General features: G+C 38.2%; 2 protein-coding genes across 2 annotated transcripts; both read right to left on the bottom strand.

Moving 5' to 3' along the window:
- Window positions 1-2,515: 2,515 nt before the first annotated feature.
- On the bottom strand, window positions 2,516-5,057 carry LOC121793500 (caffeoylshikimate esterase-like). Its single transcript, XM_042191514.1, has 8 exons — window positions 4,948-5,057; window positions 4,840-4,875; window positions 4,631-4,757; window positions 4,406-4,552; window positions 3,526-3,656; window positions 3,217-3,354; window positions 3,048-3,146; window positions 2,516-2,931 (listed from the first exon to the last, which is right to left on the bottom strand). Exons 1-8 carry the CDS (start codon window positions 4,948-4,950, stop codon window positions 2,653-2,655), a joined length of 960 nt encoding a protein of 319 aa, XP_042047448.1. The 5' UTR covers window positions 4,951-5,057; the 3' UTR covers window positions 2,516-2,652.
- Window positions 5,058-16,558: 11,501 nt separating this feature from the next.
- LOC121796767 lies at window positions 16,559-18,088 on the bottom strand. Its single transcript, XM_042195552.1, has one exon. It carries the CDS (start codon window positions 18,086-18,088, stop codon window positions 16,559-16,561), a length of 1,530 nt encoding a protein of 509 aa, XP_042051486.1.
- Window positions 18,089-19,278: the final 1,190 nt, after the last annotated feature.

The raw sequence follows: 19,278 nt of genomic DNA, 5'->3' as shown, positions 1-19,278 counted from the left end.
AGAGAGGGAGAGAGCGTGTATGCAAGAATGCTTGAGTTTGTTGTGTGTTGAATGCAATGGATACATGTCTATTTATAGGCCAAGTCCACCCGCAGGGGTTGATGGAGTAAACAGACATAATGTCTGTCATCAAGGCCATTGACCATAACTGCCGGGGGTTATGCGTCGGGGTCCAGCGGGGACCTTTTCTTTCCCGTTATGCGTCGGGGTCCAGCGGGATAGCGTGGAGTTTGAGGTGGTCTAAAAAGAACAAGCGGGGCTTGAACCACGCTCAACGACCAGCTCCAAAGAACAGCCCAAAGACCAAGGCACAAGGTACATGGTGCCCGGTGCACGGGGCACGGGTCACGGTGCGCGGTGCGCGGCTAGCGGGCGACGGCGGCGGCGCACGGCTCGCATGTGTGGGCTCTGTCACCCATCTTATTCCACGATAATTATTACACATAATAATTCATCTTATTAAATACTTCATCAAAGAAGTTTATCAAAATCGATGTGGGATAATTAACACTTAGTTAATTAATCCTTTAGTTTTTCTCATAGCTCATTTCTAGCTTTATTGTGACTAACTTTAATATATTATTTCTCACTCACCAGGAATCGGATTTGAGAAAATGAATATGCTACAGTCATCTACTCGGAACGTAGATCGACGCTATTGTATCTAATTTCAAAAAATTAAATGTCTTGTAACATTTATTATTAGTAAAGTCGTTTGACCAAGCACGATTCTAACAGCACCTTGGTTGTGCGGGGAGGGGGAGGGGTAGTCCTCTCGGGCACATGTTGTAGATTTTACTCATCGTCTCCCAAAAAACATTTTGTTTTTCTTGGTTCCTGAGTATCGGATCCTCTGAACTGGCCCCCACGTCTACTAGTTTCTCCGTCTCGAGCAGAGTGTAGGCATGGAGGCATTGGCTTCGTATTCGTATGGAGTTTCTTTCGGATTTCCTTCCTCCTCCGACTGGGTCTCCCTAATTTGAGATAGTGATTGCATCGAGTTGTCGTACCCGCGGCAAGTGTGCCATAGAGGGAGTCGACAAGCCTTTAGTACCCGAGGTCAGGTATTTCGACGACGGCATGTTGTCGCTGGTGAGCATGTTTAGCATATTTGCAAAATGGGAATAAAATGGGAATGAAATTTTGGAAAGAAAAATGAGTGAGAGATTAAGATTTTTGTGTGAAAAAATGATTTGATGAACGTGGTATTTATAGATGATTTTAGGATGAGTCGTAGAATATAAAAATGGAAAAAATAATTAAAAAATGAGAAAAAGGTAATATTTGAGGAAAGTGGAAAATTTTGATTAATTATTATTTTTTCGATTTTTCCTATTTAAAAAAAATTCAGTGTTCAAATTACGACGCCCACTCTCGAGCTGGTGAGTGAGCGTCACTACTCAACACTAGCATACCCGAGCAGCTCTCTATGACGCCCGGCCTATAACACTGTCTCGTTGCTGGCTCGTCTCGCCGAGATACACCTACTATATTTTCTATTATGCTAACTAATGAGATACACCTACTATATTTTCTATTATGTATGTCTCTATTTTATTGTTCTTTAAAAACAATATTGACTAGTATTTGAGGTGGCCTAATACTGGAGTGTTTAAAATTTTAGACCAAATGTCTTGAATTCGAATACACCGTGACATTAATTTTGAAGTTCTATTCATTTGCTTATAAAAAATTGTAGAAGCTCATAATTTTTCCTAGAGTTTGATTTAGCCCATATACAATAATTTAACGCATGCAATTTTTAACAACACAAAAATACTACTCCCTCCGTCCATTAGAAATAGGCCGAATTTTCTTTTTCGTCCATATCATACAAATAGTCCATATTCATTTATGGCAAATTTTTCTCCTTTGCTTTTAATTTATCATTTTTGGGCTAACTATTCACTACTTCCTCCGTCCCTGAAAGTTTATCGCATTTTTCCATTTCTGTCCATCCCACAAAATTTGTCATATTTCACTTTTTATTATTTTTGGTAATGGACCTCATATTCTACTAACTCATTCTCTATCACATTTTTATTATAAAACTAATATATAAAAATAGGACTCACATTCCACTAACTTTTTCAACTCACTTTCGATTACATTTCTTAAAACTCATGCACGATCAAAGTGTGACAAAATTTAAGGGATGGAGGGAGTACTACGCTATTTCAACTACTTTTTCTTCTTATCTCTTACTTTATCAACTACATATTAAAACTCTTGGTATTCTCAATTAATCTATTTATATGGAACCGAGGGAATTTTAAGAGTTTTCATTTACTACTGTTGGGTTCCATTAAAATAAACAGAGACTTTACTTCATACATCTCATGTCAATAACTTATTTTACTTGTCCATATTTTAATTTGAGATAGTTGTGGTCGGCTTTTCACGATATCAGCCAAAAGATGCTGAAAAATCAAATAAAAATTAAAAATACTATTACTACACATCCAATCATTTCCAAACACTCTGTAAATTGCACGCTAAAACTGAAACAGATACATTGGATGAAAAGATAGGCTTATCTTTAAAGAATAATGACTTACATGTATAACAACCAAGTAAACAAAATACAAAAAAGAAAATAGGGATTAATGAATAAGAAACACGAAGTGGTATTAAAATACTATAGTAGTTTCCTTATTTAATGGAATGAGATTGGATCGCATTCTGGTCATTAGCAGACTTAAGTTGCTCTTCCAATCTGGCGTTCAATCTTTGGTCAACCCAATTGATGATGTCGGAGTATACGATTTCTTGATTTTCCGGCAGTTCGCCGTACGACAAGGAGTGCCACATTCCGGGGTACAGCTTGATGGTCTTGTCCGTGGCGCGTGCCATTTCGTGCAGCGTCTTGCTCACGGATGGATCCGTCACCTTATCTTCTTGTCCATGCAAAACAATGAACGGCAACGAAACCTGCCATTAAATCCAAATTAATATTTACGTGGTAGACCATTAGTTCAATTAAGTGGTCCCTATAAGGTTGAAGATAAAATTAATGGTAACTAAAAAAATCAAAGACAAAGCCAAACCTCATCAAGTCTTTTTTCCAAATCCATGCTGGCTGTATAGAGTTGGTAGCTAGTTTGTAATCGAGGTCGGCCTTTATATGTGTAAGGGTTGGACCTAACCTGCGCATAATAATATATACATAAATATTCTTTAATTAATCATAAATTATTTTTTATAAATTATACATACCTCTTGTCTAACTTGTGGGTCCCTGAAGGCAATGTCGATTATATCTGGAGTAGGAGTAAGTTTCCATGTGGGGATGATGCGAGCCAAAGCGGTCAAAATAGTTATAACCACTGGGCTTGGTTTCATCTCGTCAGCTATCTGCATTTTTATCCCAAAATTAATTAATTAACCAAAATATCATATTTTGATTTATGTAAATTGGTGACATTCTAAACAAATAAAGTTAAGATTGGGTCTCTAAAAAAAAAAAAAAGTGGTGGAAATTGTGTGTTAGGATACAAGATGAAAAATCAAAATTGAGAGTATTACCTTGCACATGGGGGCAACGAGGACGGCACCATCCCAAAATTCAGGCATTTTTCTATGCAAGCGTAGGACCATCGCCCCTCCCATTGATTCCCCCATTAATATCCTCAGCCTACTCCTATTCTCTTTCTTCTCTGCATACACGTTATTTTAAATCAAATCTACTCAACATTGCACATCCACTAATCCCATTTATTATGGGATTCCTTATATAAAATGAAGGGTAAATTGTCATAAAGTTTATTTAAATTTAGATTTATTCATTATTTTTAAAAATAGTTAACTATATTACAATTTTAATATTTTTTTAAATTGTCACACTAATTGGAAGTCAAAATACTTTACCCAAATCTTATACTCATATTTTATAGTACTAACTTTTTATACTAAAATCAATAGCCTCTATGAGTGCATAAATTTGCTGAAAAAATCATAGTTTTTGGCTTCCACGTCATACACGGTTTCATCCAAATACAAATAAATACTAAGAAAATTGAGAAAAATATAAAAATATACACCCTCTGTTCTACTATTTGTAATTAATTTCTTTTCAATGTTGTTTTGAAAAAAAAATAAGAGAAAAAATAATGTAAAAGAAAGTCAACAAGTGAAGAGAAACTCTAATCACATGTAGTGCGAACTAAGGGAGTAATATAATTAGATATTTTTAAAAGCTAAATAATTGACAAATATATGACCAAACTTGTTGATTTTTTGATAATTTCCTAAAATAAACCAAAACCAATTTCACTATTTTCAACTTTAATAAAAAAAACATTATTTAATACCTCAATAAATACTTTTCAAAGGTCAACGGAAGAGACGACTGACTATTTGAATAAAATTTATCCGTTGGGAGAAGTAAAAAGTGAGAAAAACTCACCGGTGATATTGGTGAAGTGCTCGGAAAGATCGTCGACGAGATCGTCAAAACTGTTGATGAGTCCGAGAAGGCCGGACGACTTCCCATGGCCTTCGCAGTCGATGCCGTGGACTTCATACCCGGCCTTCACTAATCGATCAGCGCACCCTGTCAATTAATTTTCACCAATTATTCAAAATTAAAATTAAACGATTCGAATATTGTTATATCGATTATAAACACCACCTCTCATAGAGATGCTGCACTCCATGGCGTAGCCATGGCACAGGAAAACCAGAGCCTTCGCCTCTCTATCTACTGGCGCCCATCGACAGCTGAACAGCTTCACTCCACGTCGACTCACTATGAATTTCTGTATCCAAAATTAATTCATTTTTTTCAGTTTAAGAATTCAAATTGCAGGTTTTTGAATCACTAGGTTTAATTCTAATTACCTCTTCGTACATGACGTTGTTGCTCTTCTCAATTTCCTGCAAAAAGGGAAAAAAGGCTTAGAAATTTGTGAATTGATACAGAGATGTGTGTATTCTTATTATTCTTACCATTTGAATATCGAATAAAATCTTGTGTGGGAGATATGAATTGTGGAGTTCGTGTTTGGACGCTATTTATGGAATCTGATTGGGACGTCTAAATCGACGGCTAACTCTTTCCTTATGGCTTCGTCAATTTGACTAATCTTGTCTACTAGTATTTTTTTTTATTTTATAAAACGTGTTTTATATTTAATATAAATCGATTGGTGCCCAATAATGCACAATTCGGAATCATGATATAACGGATTTTTGGGATTCGACATCTGGATTGGTATTTAAAATTAAAATTAAAATTATCTATTCGTTAGTACTTTTTCTTTTTCAAAATTAATTCAAAGATTCCTTAGTCCATATCCTTTTCTTTTCAGTTTGCATTATGGAAAGAAACAATATTTTTAAGTGTTTTTTTTTCTTTAATTAAAGACAGACAATTGCCAGACAGATTTCTTATTTCATAAGTATAAATTGTGCTTAAATTAATTTTACGTAAAGTTAGGAATAACTAAAGTTAATGACGACGTATTAGTAAGACTGCAGATTCTTATTACTATATCTTAACATCTGGATTTATCATTTGGTTTATAGTTTTTTGTATTTCTGAATTTTTTGTACTGTATCACCGGACAGATGCTTCAGTAGATTGTTTGTTTGTTAATTGTTGCCATGGAGAATTTAATGATAATCTTATAGATATTTAGGATATTGGCGGAAAAAATATATGGGTATTAACTAAAAAAATACGGAGTACATGTTACGTCTCCAAACTTTATAAAAATGTATTGCAGTATATTTGAAAGTTTTACCAATATATCTAATATGTTTCTAAATATTTTTATATAATTAACGTACCTATTTTTTCTCTGTGTTTCGTACTCCATATCTTTTATCCCCATTGTAAAGGTAATATCCTTTGATCTGCTGGCAGAAATATTACTCGTCTCGTTCTAACTGTCATTTTTTTTAAGATGTCACATTCTAAATTCCGCATTTTTTAAAACAGAAATATTAATTTCTATTTTTCTTTCTCACTTTATTCTCTTTACTAAACTCACAAAAAATACTATATAAAATTGTAGGCCGAAAAAGAAATACTTCACTTAGAATGACACTAGAACGGAGTGAGTATTATTCATAGTATCTGGATGACTACCAAATTTAGATCGAGTGAGGAAGTGGGAACTGAAACGTACCTGTCGCTTTACGAGTAAAGGCCGAAACTGGTCATGAACATATGACCATTTATGATTTTAGTCGTATACTTTATCTTTTGAATTTTTGCATCATGAATATTTGAACTCGCGTCACAATTGGTCTTAAAATAACAATTTCGTCAGTTTTTAAACGGTTTTAACCTGATTTTGACCGATTTTTAAACGGTTTTAACCCGAATGAGACTGTTAAAACCATCAAAATCGTGTTAAAACCGTTTAAAAATTGACGGAATTGTTAGTGTAAGACCAGTTGTGATCCGAGTTGAAATGTTCAGGATGCAAAAATTCAAAAGATAAAATATAGAACCAAAATCGTAAAATGGATATATGTTCAGAATCAGTTTTGGCCTTTACTCATATTAAATACTTTCAGTCCATTTTGTAAAAGATAATTATGATACTAATATTTATGATAAATATCCCTTATTTTACCAATATTTTCGCCATCAACAACAAATACTATGTTGCAACATGAAAGTAATTCAAAATAAAACCAATAATTCCAAAAATTTACATTTGAATGTCAACAAATATATTTTAGTACCCACGATAACCTAGTTAGGTGAGCTTGGACATGCTCAAATATGTAAATGTTAATGCTAGAAAATTGCTATAGTAGGGGTTATATATTTTAAATTTTGGATAAAATAATATATCTCCGTCTTCTAATAATTGTCCACTTTGGTTCAGTCACGTATTTTAAGAAAGGTAAAGCAAAATGAGTTGAAAAAATTAGTGGAATATGAGTCCAACTTTTGTATATTAGTTTTATAGTAATAAAATTATGTGAGTAGAAGGAGTTAGCGGAATGTGAGACCTACTTATCATTTATAGTAAAAAGTAAAAAGTGGACAATTAATGGGTGACTGATGAAATTGGCAAAAATTAACATTTAATGGGGGACGGGGGGAGTAATTTTTCTATATCTTGTTGTTTTGATAGAGAGGCTTCTGCATATCATTTCACACAAAATATAATAAAATTATACTCTCTCCGTTCCCTCATAGTTGAGGCGAAACTTTACGGCACGGGGTTTAAGAAGGAATGTTGGTGTGTTAAATAATTAGATAAAAATGTAAGAGAGAAAAAAAGTAGAGAGAATAAAGTAAAAAGTGAATAAAGTAGAGATAATAAAGTAAAATAGAGTAAAGTAAGAAAAATAAAATGTTACTATATATGGAAATGACTCAACTATGAGAGAATTTCCCGAAATGAAAAAATGATTCAACTATAAGGGAACGGATGAAATAATATAATACAACTAAAATAATTAAAAAAATTAATTTGGGAATGGCTTGAGCCCCTCCTTAATTACATTTGTGTCCGCCAATTATGTCACGTGTGAGCTTTTGGCGTGTCACATATATTATGGGCACCTGAAAACTTTTGTTTTGGACATACTCCATGAGATACGAGTGAATTTTTACAGGTGTAGTATACTTGGCATCAACTCTGACCCTCGTCTAGCCTCCCCTCCAATAAGGTCGCCGCCTGCCAAGCCACGATGGGCGATGCAACCAACCCCCCCCCCCCCCCCCACACTTCTATGTTGCTCTAATGCTCTTATATAGTAAAAAGGGTTATTTAGTACATAAACTCATATATGAAATATATGTGTTGGGTATAGTTAAACATAATCTTATTTCACCGTCTAATTTCAATTTGAAGTTACCCGATTCCTATGAGATTAGTTTTAGTGATGTTTATAAATTTGGAGACCAAGTACATGACACATATTTATAGCTCTGTCCTATAAGAGCATCAGCAATGGCGGATGATCCGGCGGACGTCGGACTGGTGCGCCGGTCGTCCGTGCGGGACGTCCGCTATTGGGTTGGGAGAGGCGGACGCAGACGTCCCCGACGGACGTGAGGTATCTGCGGCCGTCCGCCGACGTCCGTCATGAAGTCCGCTATTGTGGTGCCACGACGGACGTCCCGATTTTTTATTTTTTTAAAACTCTATATATGCGGCTCGTTGAACTTCATTCCATTCGCACCGCTTGTATTAACGAGTTTCTCTCTCTACTTTCATTTCTTTTGAAGATAAATGGAGCACGACAGTGATTCTCCCGCCACGAGCGAGTCACAAATGCAGATGTTTCCCGTTGGAGGTGGGGGAAATGCCGGCGGAACTGCAGGGATGTCCGGGATGATGCCCGGAATGGCGCCGATGATGCCCCAACCCCAAATGGCGGGGATGATGTCCGGGTACTACAATATGTACCCTTGGTGTGCATGGATGGTGCCCTAAATGACTGGGGTGAGTGCCCAATGACGGGGATGGCGCTCGGGATGATGGGGGGAATGGCGGTCGGAATGGGGGAATGATGCAAGGGATGAGCGGGATGATGATGCCCGGTATGATGCAGGGCAAGTCTGCCGCTGCGGGGGGTAGCAGAGTGGGGGTCCCCCAACCACCTGGGGACAATGTGTATCGCCCCTACATGGATTTATTGTCTAGCGATTCCTAGAGTACTCCTCTGGAGACTCAGTTCACCGGCATTGAGACTTTCTCTTTTGAGGAGTTGGGGATATCTCCGGCCAGAGAGTCTCCCACTGAGATACCACCGGCAGTAGGGATATCGAAGAAGAAGGTCGAAGGAAAGGGCAAGGGTAAGGGCACTACCTCGTCCTTGCGTGCAGAGGACAAAGGGGGGGTGTTAGAGTTTGTATACTAAAAATCACCTTTCGAGTGATTGAATACTGTAAAAACTCTTATTTTATTTTCCAAGGAATAAAACAGATTATTTTTGAAATAATGTTGTTATGTTTTACATTTAATGGATGTCTATTGCATGTTTAAATGTATAAGTAACTTAACAAAATCCAAGTCTTTGTTTTAGTAGACCGGTTGTGGGCGTCGTCCACTTTAAGGTAACACGGCCAGTTCTGAACAAAGAAAAATAAAAATTTCACAACCCAGATAGGCTTAGACTACCTATCGTGAAAGGTTGCAATGTCAGTCCGCATATTTCTAAGCCTTACTGAAATAAGATGACATAAGTGTAGAAGAGCACTGAATTGGATCTAACAGCGAGACAAGTCTTTATGCTATCTACTGAAAGCCAAGGTCTTGATAATTATTTGTTTCTTAATCAATGTATGTTAGCATTGAGCATACGGTATTGATTATGCACTACTTTGACTTACCAAATGCTGCGGTTTTTCGCAATCCAATAATTCTGGTATATTGGGTAGTGATGATTAATATCTAACGGTGCTAGGATTGCTATTATGTTGAATCGTGCGCGAGTTGAGTCTCGTTTGATAACGTCCTCAAGAGGAGCTCGAAATAAGGCTTTATTATTCGGAACCTAGCTAGTTGGAGTTTGATTACTTTATGAATAATAAATAAGCGTTTCTTGCTGAGTCCACTCTTGGAATTAATAAGATGTTAATTAATTAAGTCTATAGCAGATACTAATTAATTAATGGATGTTTCAATCTTAAGCGCGGGAAATAAATGACAAACAATGGAAACCCGGATTACTTATAATTTCGAATTTGGATGGGGAGTTCAATATTACTTCTGTAGTGGCTGCTCGTAATATTCCAATTAAAGCTTATATTAAATTATGGGTTCAATTTAATTAGTAAAAAGCTAATTGGGGGAGCTCATATCTAAACCCTTCCATAGATCCCTATTTGGGCCCAATATGTGACTTAATATAAAATGAGAATAAAGAAGACAGAAAACACACTTAATTATACTCAGAATTTTCATCCCCATCTCCTACACTGTGAGGGACGATTTAGGTTTCAATTATACTTAATGCATGATTTATTTGAGTTATTAACATGATACATGTGATAATTGCACGAATATAATTTGTCTAAATAATCTGCTAAATAGATCGCTTTCATTATCTGATTTATTCGTAAGCATGCTTCCGCTGTGAACCGCTTCAATTGGTATCAGAGCCAGTCTTTGGCTTTGATTATTTGGATTTAAATTTCGTAAAATTCATGTATGCGTGCGTTTTTTTATTTCGAAGCATGTTCATGTATTTAGATGTTATTAATTTATGCATGATGAACTCAAGAACAATCGAATCAAAAAACTTGAATTATTCCAATATATGAAAAGTGCGATCCGTCGGCACTTGCGCCGAGACGGATCGCGCGACATATAATCAAAGTAGGGTTGTCAACGTAGTGGGAGCAAGGGAGGTGATCACCCGGCGACGCGCGAACAAGCTAGGGATTGTGCGCGCCCTCGGCGAGACCGCCGGTCCCGGAATGCTCCAGAAACTGCGACCGAACAGTGGAAATATGTGGAGCGATCAAACGACAATGTGAATACGAGCAAGGGGTTGTCCGCGCCGCTAGTAGGACCGCAGCCCATATGATGCTCCTACAAAGCGGCGATCGACAATGGTGGAAGACGGCGGAGCTCGCTGCTCGTCCGAGAGCAGCGGCGGTTCTTCCTTCACAAAACCCTAACCCTAGTCGAACCCTAGGTTGTGCGATGCTAAACCGGGAGCAGCGCCGCCGTGTACGGCCGCTGCAGGTTCACGCAAGGTCGCCGACGGAGAAGGGAAATCGCCCGTAGCAGCGTAGCGGTGGCTGCGCAGCTGGGCGACAACGACAGTGGGAGCAAATGGCGTTTCACGCCGGAAAGGAAGACGGAAGCGGCAGCAACTGACGCTGACTACCGGCGAGGGCTGGACGGCGTTTTCGCAGTTCCGGCGAGCTGATCGCTAGAGATTTTCGTCGTCGTCGATCGTGCGAACCTCGATCAACAAGATAACGATGAAATATTATTTTATGATTATTTAATTCTGGAAATTAAAAAAAATCATTAAACTATTATTTAATGGAAATAAAATATTTTGGGAAGATTTTCCTAGATTTTAGGAATATTTTGATTACTGACTATATCTATGGAAATAAATATATTTATTTCATTCCTAGATATGGACAAGAATAATTTAATAGTTTTCTAATTATTATATATATCTAGAATCCCAATAAGGATAGATATGTAAGATTACATTAAATAATAAGATCTTTTCTCTTCCTAATCTTGAATAAGGAATTAATTTAAGTTTAATTATTCATGTTAGTCCAAGATATAAATAATTTAATTTATTTTAGATACATCTTATAGAAGACATGAATATAGATTGAACTTTAATAATTAATATATCATCCATAAATAAGATGTTAAAAAGATATTAAAAGTTTTAATTATCCAGTCAATTAAATGCCAACAGAAGTTAATTAAGCCTTTATCTACCTTAAGGCTAAAGATAATTAACGAAAAATCATAACTCAAATATCTAAGCGATAATTACGAACTATGTTTTGTATATGGTCTCCATCGATTGGTCCTCAATTTATGAAGCCAGTTTTTGAATATTATCGCAACCCATGTTGTGGGGACAATAATCCTAAGAAATAGCGAGTTCGTATCGGTGGACTTCTCAAATGTGAATAGTATGGACTAGAAAGTAGTCCATAAGAAATTACGAGTTTCAGAAGTCCAAACAGAATTTGCGAGATAGCTTGGTCTTGTTATCAACTCATAAGCATTGTTATGAGAGTGTGTTGTAGAAACGAGATTATGTAATGCTAAATCTGATGGTGTGTTTAGGCAACATTTGACGGCCATGTCGTGCTGCGGTCTCTGGACTATTCGTCGGTGTTGTGCCCAGTAAAAATGTTAAAATTTTAATGCGTATTGACCACTCCTTGAGGGTACAAAATTTTGATTTTATAGTTGTAAGATTTTGAAAAATTCTATGGTTTATCTCTTCAATTTCAATACATAAGTTTATGACAAATAGTAAATCTTCTATTTTGTAGTGCAACTTAAACCGTCACAATGTCACTCAATTCTCTATCTGCAATTCTTAAAGAAAACAAACTCGAGGGCCAAAATTACATAGAATGAAAACAAAATTAGGACATCGTTCTTACGGCTGATGAGTACAAGTTTGTGCTCGCTACTCCACGGCCTCCAGTGCCGGCGGCTAATGCCGCACAGGTAGTGCGCGATATGCATAAACGGTGGCATAAGGAAAATGAGATGGCTAAGCGTTATATCTTGGCCTCCATGTCAACTGTGCTTAGACATCAGCATGCTGCCATAGCGATTGCCGCCGAGATTACACAAAATCTCACAATTGGTACACAGAATTGAACGGCTAAGTCTCAAGCTTTTCGGAGTATCATGGTGAAGACTATGAAGGAAGGCTCTTATGTGAGGGACCATGTCCTCGAGATGATGAGTCACCTCAATCAAATTGAGGTTTTGGGAGGGACGATCGATCTCGAGTCCCAAGTGAGTATCAAAGTCTACCCCCTAGCTTTCAGCAGTTCAAGCTCAACTTTGAGATGAACAAAAGGAACTACACCTTGGCTGAATTGTTGACTGAACTTCAGTCGGCGGAGGATCTCATGATCCAAGCTAAGGCAGCGATGGTTTGTTCGACACATCGTCCGTCTGGCCCTAGGCCTGGCATAGGAAGGAAGAATGTGACGAACCAGGTCACCGCTAAGGATGCTAAGGGAAAGAAGAAGAGGAAGCCAAACAAGAAGCAAACAGGAAAGTGTTTCAAGTGTGGTGAGAATGGGCATTGGAAGCCAGATTTCCCTAAAAGGGCCAAGAAGACATGCATGCACCAAGCTCTAGTTGTCGAGTCATGTTTGGCTTCGAAATCATCTCATACTTGGGTTATTGACACAGGAGCTACTAATCATATTTGTTTTGATCCTGACTTGATACAGGTGACAAGGCGGCTATATGATCGTGAGATCGAGGTCCAGCTGGGCGACGCTACTAAAGTGGCGGCCTTTGCAGTGGGAGACGTTTATTTGCATTTTAGTAGTGATAGATTTTTTATTTTGAAGAATGTTTTATTGATACCTTCATTTAGAAGAAATTTAATTTCAGTTTCTAAATTAGTTTTTGATGGATATTCGATTTCTTTTAATGACAATTGCGTTATTAAGAAAGATGGCTCTTATATATATCGTGGTGTTATGGAAAACAATCTGTCACAATCATATCTACACAATTTAATGATCATAAATCAGAACTCAATAATGCATCGAAAATTTCAAAGAAAAGGAAAGAACCTTCAAGTTCAATAAACGAAACGTACTTATGGCACCTTAGACTTGGTCATGCCAACCAAAGAAGGATTCAAACTCTCGTGGACCAAGACCTTCTTAAAAGCCTAGAAACAGAGTCATTCTCCACGTGTGAATCCTGCTTAGAAGGCAAGATGACTAAGAGACCTTTTAGGGTGAAAGGTAATAGGGCCAAGGAAGTACTAGAGCTCGTTCATACTGATGTGTGTGGACCAAGGTCAACTGAGGCAGGAGGTGGCTATCGTTATTTCATCACTTTTATTGATGATTACTCAAAAGTTGAATATGTTTATTTGATGCGTTTCAAGTCTGAATCTTTTGACAAGTTCAAAGAATTTAAGGCTTATGCGGAGACACATCATGGAAAACGTATCAAAAGCCTGCGATCTGATCGCGGAGGCGAGTACTTAACAGCCGAGTTTTTGGACTACTTATCGGTGGAGGGAATTGAATCCCAATTGACTGCGTCGGGTACACCCCAACAGAATGGCGTGGCTGAAAGAAGGAATAGGACCTTGTTAAACATGGTCCCATCGATGATGAGTTATGCACGGCTACCTATTTCGTTTTGGGGAGATGCCTTGCTTTCTACAAGCCATATTTTAGATAATTTACCATCAAAATTTGTTCCTACCACTCCATATGAGTTGTGGAATGGGCGCAAGCCCAATCTAGACAATCTCAAGATATAGGGGTGTCTGGCTCATGTATTGTAAAAGGATCCAACTAAGCTAGAATCAAGGACAGAGGTATGTTTGTTTATAGGTTACCCCAAAGGTTCGAAAGCTTATGAATTCTATAGTCTCCGAGACAAGAAAGTTATCGTGAGTACTCACGCGACATTCTTAAAGGAGAACTTTGTAATGAATCATAAACCTAGCAGTGAAGTGGCTCTTGACAAGCTAACTTCTGTCACAAGTTCCATTAACCAAGAACAAGTACCAAGTGTACAAACAATTCCCAAAATTTCAACTTCTACTCCTAGTGTTGTAGTGCCGCGTCGCAGTGGGAGGGTCTCTCATGGGTCTGATAGATACATTGGTTTGGGAGAATCTATGGATCGCTATTCGAACAACAATGAATTAGATCCGTCCTACCTGAAGGTTGTACTGCCATTGGGAGCAAGTTGATATACAAGCGTAAACGTGGACCCGATGGACGAGTTAAAGTCTTTAAAGCAAGACTAGTGGCTAAGGGGTACACCCAAAAGGAAGGTATCGATTACGACGAGACCTTCTCCCCGGTGGCCATGCTCAAATCGATCCGGATACTTCTGTCTATTGCAGCTTACATGGATTGGGATGTATGGCAGATGGATGTTAAGACTGCGTTCTTGAACGGTAGTCTTGAGGAGACCATCTACATGGAACAACCCGAAGGATACGCCATGAAGGGCAAGGAACACATGGTATGGAAGCTTAAGAAGACTATTTATGGCCTCAAGCAAGCATCTAGATCATGGAACCAGTGTTTCGATCAAACTGTTCATAAGTTTGGATTCGAAAAGTGCCCAAATGAAAGTTGTGTGTATAAGAATGTTGAAAAGGGAAATGTTGTGTTCTTAGTTTTATATGTAGATGAAATTCTTCTAATTGGAAACAATAAAAAGATGTTGTCATCAGTATGAACGTGGTTGTCAAACTAGTTCAAGATGAAAGATATGGGAGACGCGGGACACATTCTCGGCATCAAGGTTATTCAGAATCGTGAGAAGAGAATGTTTTGCTTATCTCAAGAACCTTACATCGACACTATACTTAGTCGCTTTAGCATGCAAGATGCCAAGAAAGGTTTCTTACCTTTTAAACATGGCATCCATCTATCTCATGAGATGTGTCCTAAGACGTCGTCTGAGATAGAAGAGATGAGAAAAATATCATATGCTTCGGCAGTTGGTAGTCTCATGTATGCTGTGCTTTGTACAAGACCTAATATTTGCTTTGCTGTTGGCATGGTGGCAAGATATCAGTCGAATCCGGGCTATGGACATTGGACTGCCGTGAAGAACATGCTCAAGTACCTTAAACGGACTAAGGACTATGTTCTAGTTTACAATGCAGCTGAGCTCTGTCCTTTGGGATATACTGATTCAGATTTTCAAGCTGATCAGGACTCGAGAAAATCTACTTCTAGATATGTGTTTACCTTAGGAGATGGTGCAGTAATTTGGAAGAGTGTAAAGCAAAAATGCATTGCGGACTCTACAATGGAAGCCGAATATGTGGCCGCTTCAGAGACTGCAAAGGAGGCTGTATGGCTTAAAAACATCCTTTTGGACTTAGGTATGGTTACGAATCTGCCCAAGAGTATCACCATTTATTGTGACAATTCAGGTGTTGTGGCAAACTCGAAAGAACCACGGGCTCACAAAGCGAGCAAACATATAGAGAGGAAGTATCATATCATTAGAGATATAGTGCAGAGATGAGACATACAAGTGGTCAAGATTGCGTCAGAGAACAACCTGGCAGATCCTTTTACAAAGGCATTGGCGGTGAAACCGTTAGAGCGACATGTTGAAGGGATGGGAGTTCGACTCACTCAAGACCTCAACTCACTTTCGGTAAAAGTGGGAGAATTAGGCGTAGTGCACATTTTTTTAGTATGCTCAAAAGTTGGTTTGAGTATAAGTGGGAGATTGTTAGAGTTTGTATACTAGAAATCACATTTCGAGTGATTGAATACTGTAAAAAACTCTTATTTTATTTTTCAAGGAATAAAACAGATTATTTTTGTCATAATGTTGTTATGTTTTACATTTAATGGATGTTTATTGCATGTTTAAATGTACAAGTAACTTAACAAAGTCTAAGTCTTTGTTTTAGTAGATCGGTTGTGGGCATCATTCACTTTAAGGTAACACGATCAGTTCTGAACAAAGAAAAATAAGAATTTCACAACCCAGATAGGCTTAGACTACCTATTGTGAAAGGTTGTAATGTCAGTCCGCATATTTCTAAGCCTTAATGAAATAAGATGACATTGCGGTGCAGAATTGGGGTCATCAGGGATAGGAACGGCGACCGGAATCTCACCTATACACAATGAGTCATTGAGAGAAAACGAGAGAGATAAGGGAGAAGGAAATTCAATTAATTCATCATACATGATCCAATACAATAGAATAAAGCAGCTTATATAGCTGTACATATGAGCTAACAAACACGGTGTAACCGTCTAACTAACTCTAATCGTCTAACTAACTCTACAATCTCATGCTTCGCTCTCACAGTGATTTGATCCTCTATTTCTCCACGTGTACATGCGCTTATTGAGTTTCTTTTCATGCACCAAATCTCCCCTCCTTCAAATAACCTTGTCCTCAAGGTTTGGTATCTGAATATTTCCTACAACAGAAGGTTGAAACATTCCTTTGAAAACCCGAAAGACACGCTCAGTACGATGCTTTGGTTCTTCAATCTTATGCAGAGCTTGTTCGATTCCCCCATTCATACGATTCCCGAATTCGATAACGAGCTTCTTTAACAGCTCAGGGTGCATCATGTCCTGGGCTGATATCAAGTCATTCGTCCATGACAAGACATAAGGCGGACTAGACGTGAGAGGATAAGCTGCAGATAGTAACGCGCCTAGAGGAACAACAGGCACATTCAGAGCCTGAGCAGGATCAGCAAGAGGAATAAGCAGTTTGAGAGATGATTTAGATGATGTGTAGTCAAGTGATGAGGCTAATGTCACCACGGCAGCTAATCCAGGATCTCTTCCTTCCGAACTGTAACGTGCTAGCATGGCATATAGTAAAATTCCCCCCATGGAGTGACCAATAGCAAGTATCCGGCCATCCTTTGGTTTGCTTTGGGCCCTGATGTATTCCATCGCAGCGGAAACATCCTCTTCCAGGTCATGATTGAAGTCCCAGTCATATTGGACAATCAAGTCCAACTGATTCTTGAGATCTTGTAAAGTTGTTCTTAGACGCTCTGAAAGATCAAAAAGTGGAGGCGAAACTGAACGCTGAGCTTCATCAATGATATCAACCAAATTTTGACTTAGATCCCTAATCTGGCTAGCAACACCAGATTTTTGCCTCCTCTCCAGCAAACTTAAAAGGTTATTCCTTACTTCACTAAAACAGTAATATATAAATGAGCCCTCCAAAAGATCTGATACTTGGTCAAAAAAATTCGCTGACATGATTTTTGATTGACTTTCACTAAGAAAGCCAGAAAGTCTTTCGGACAAGTGTGTAAAAGTTTCTGTCAATTCTGTTACCAGTCTCGATACATCCCATGTTGTAGCAAGCCCATTTAGTTCTTCATTTACAACAGAAATCTCAGTTTTATCCGTGCTCAGAGATGAGGTTGATTGCTGGTTGGCAAGAGCACCATTGCACTGAGTTAGAAGTTCGTTTTCTGACACAGTAGAGATCCTCTGCTCTTTCTGACCCCTACCCAGCTCATATCTCGTCCCTTCAAGCATGAAATCCGTAGTAAGATTCTTGAAATTCCATTGTATATCACCTAGAGTTTCAGGCCATTGAACCCTTAGCACCATGTCACAGTTACCCACAGGAAGTAGCAGTACATCAGTAGTGAATGTTGTGGCAGTACACATGGCATCACACATTTCAGCCACATCCACCATTACTGATTTTATCTTAGTAGTCAAGCCAATAATGTCATTAATTGAGATCAGAGGGTTATCATCCTCCATAGATTCATCCCCAATGTTCCCCTCTTCAGTAGCCTCCCCACACTCAGAACCTTCCCCTTCAGTAGCCTCCCCACACTCAGAAATTTTCCCTATCTCCCCTTCAACTACATCCTCCTCCAACTCCAGCTGACACAGTTGCTTCAAGTTCTCATCACAACCCATTTCCTCTGATGTTAAGAGTGAAGGGGTTGGCAGCGGAAGCGTGCGTGATTTAACCGATCATATAAACTTGATCTATTTAGCAGATTATTTAGACAAATTCTATTCGCGTAATTATCACATGTATCATGCTCATAAATTGAATTAAAAACATGCTTTAGCACATAAAATCCCTAGAGCATGCTTACTACGGAATTAGCCAATTTACCTCGTAGATTCAATCAAGAATCGATGATGGCTTGCTCCGTCTCCACGTGAAGATCTTCAATACAAGACCTCGGATCTTCTGACTGGTGTCCCAGACTATACGCTGATATTTGTGTGGGCAAATCTCACCAACATACTAGGACTCGAATAATGGAAGACAGAAACTGCTCACGGAGGGAGCACAAATTTCGAGCTCTCTCTTTCTAGAGGGGGACGAAAATTTTGTATATTGAAAAGTGTATCTTCTGTCTCCTTTATTCTCCTATTTATATAAGTCACATATTGGACCCAGTCAGGGATCTAAGGAAGAATTTGGAACAGGCCTCACCCAATTATCTTTTTACTAATTAAATTGAACCCACAATTTAATATAAGCTTATATTGGAATATTACGAGCAGCCACTACAGAAGTAATATTGCACTGCCTTCCAAATCCGAAATTACAAGTATTCCGGGTTTCCTTTAATTGCATTTGATTTATTTCCCTCGCTTAAGATAGAAACATCCATTAATTAATTAATGTCTGCTATAGGCTTAATTAATTAACATATTTCGAATTCCAAGAGTGGACTTAGCAAGAAACTCTTATTTATTATTCATAGAGTAATCAAACTCCAACTAGCTAGGTTCCGAATAATAAAACCTCGTTTCGAGCTCCTCTTGTGGATGTTATCAAACGAGACTCTCCTCGCGCACGTTTCAACATAATAGCAATCCTAGCACCGCTAGATAATGATCACCACTACCCAATATACCTGGATCATTGGGTTATGAAAAACCCGCACCTTTGGTAAGTCAAAGTAGTGGATACTCAATGTCGTGTGCTCAATGCTAACGTACATTGATTAAGAAATTAATTATCAAGACCTCGTCTTTCAGTAGATAGCATAAAGACTCGTCTTGCTGTTAGATCCATTCAGTGCTATACCACACCAACGTCATCTTATTTCAATAAGGCTTAGAAATAATCGGACTGACATTGCAAC

The sequence above is a fragment of the Salvia splendens genome, chromosome 3 (genome assembly GCF_004379255.2).
Source record: "Salvia splendens isolate huo1 chromosome 3, SspV2, whole genome shotgun sequence".
NCBI classification, from domain to species: domain Eukaryota; kingdom Viridiplantae; phylum Streptophyta; class Magnoliopsida; order Lamiales; family Lamiaceae; genus Salvia; species Salvia splendens.
The sequence above is the reverse complement of the archived record's forward strand: the minus strand, read 5'-3'. Positions and strand labels throughout refer to the sequence as shown.

What these genes read in the sequence shown, in the direction of transcription:
- LOC121793500 (XM_042191514.1), bottom strand. An exon ending in GTGCAGCATCTCTATGAGAG is followed by an intron (nt 4,553 to 4,630) that starts GTGGTGTTTATA and finishes ATTAATTGACAG; the next exon opens with GGTGCGCTGATCGATTAGTG. An exon ending in TGGAAAAAAGACTTGATGAG is followed by an intron (nt 2,932 to 3,047) that starts GTTTGGCTTTGT and finishes ATTTAATGGCAG; the next exon opens with GTTTCGTTGCCGTTCATTGT.
- LOC121796767 (XM_042195552.1), bottom strand. Translation starts at nt 18,088, where the DNA reads ATGGGTTGTGATGAGAACTTGAAGCAACTGTGTCAGCTGGAGTTGGAG.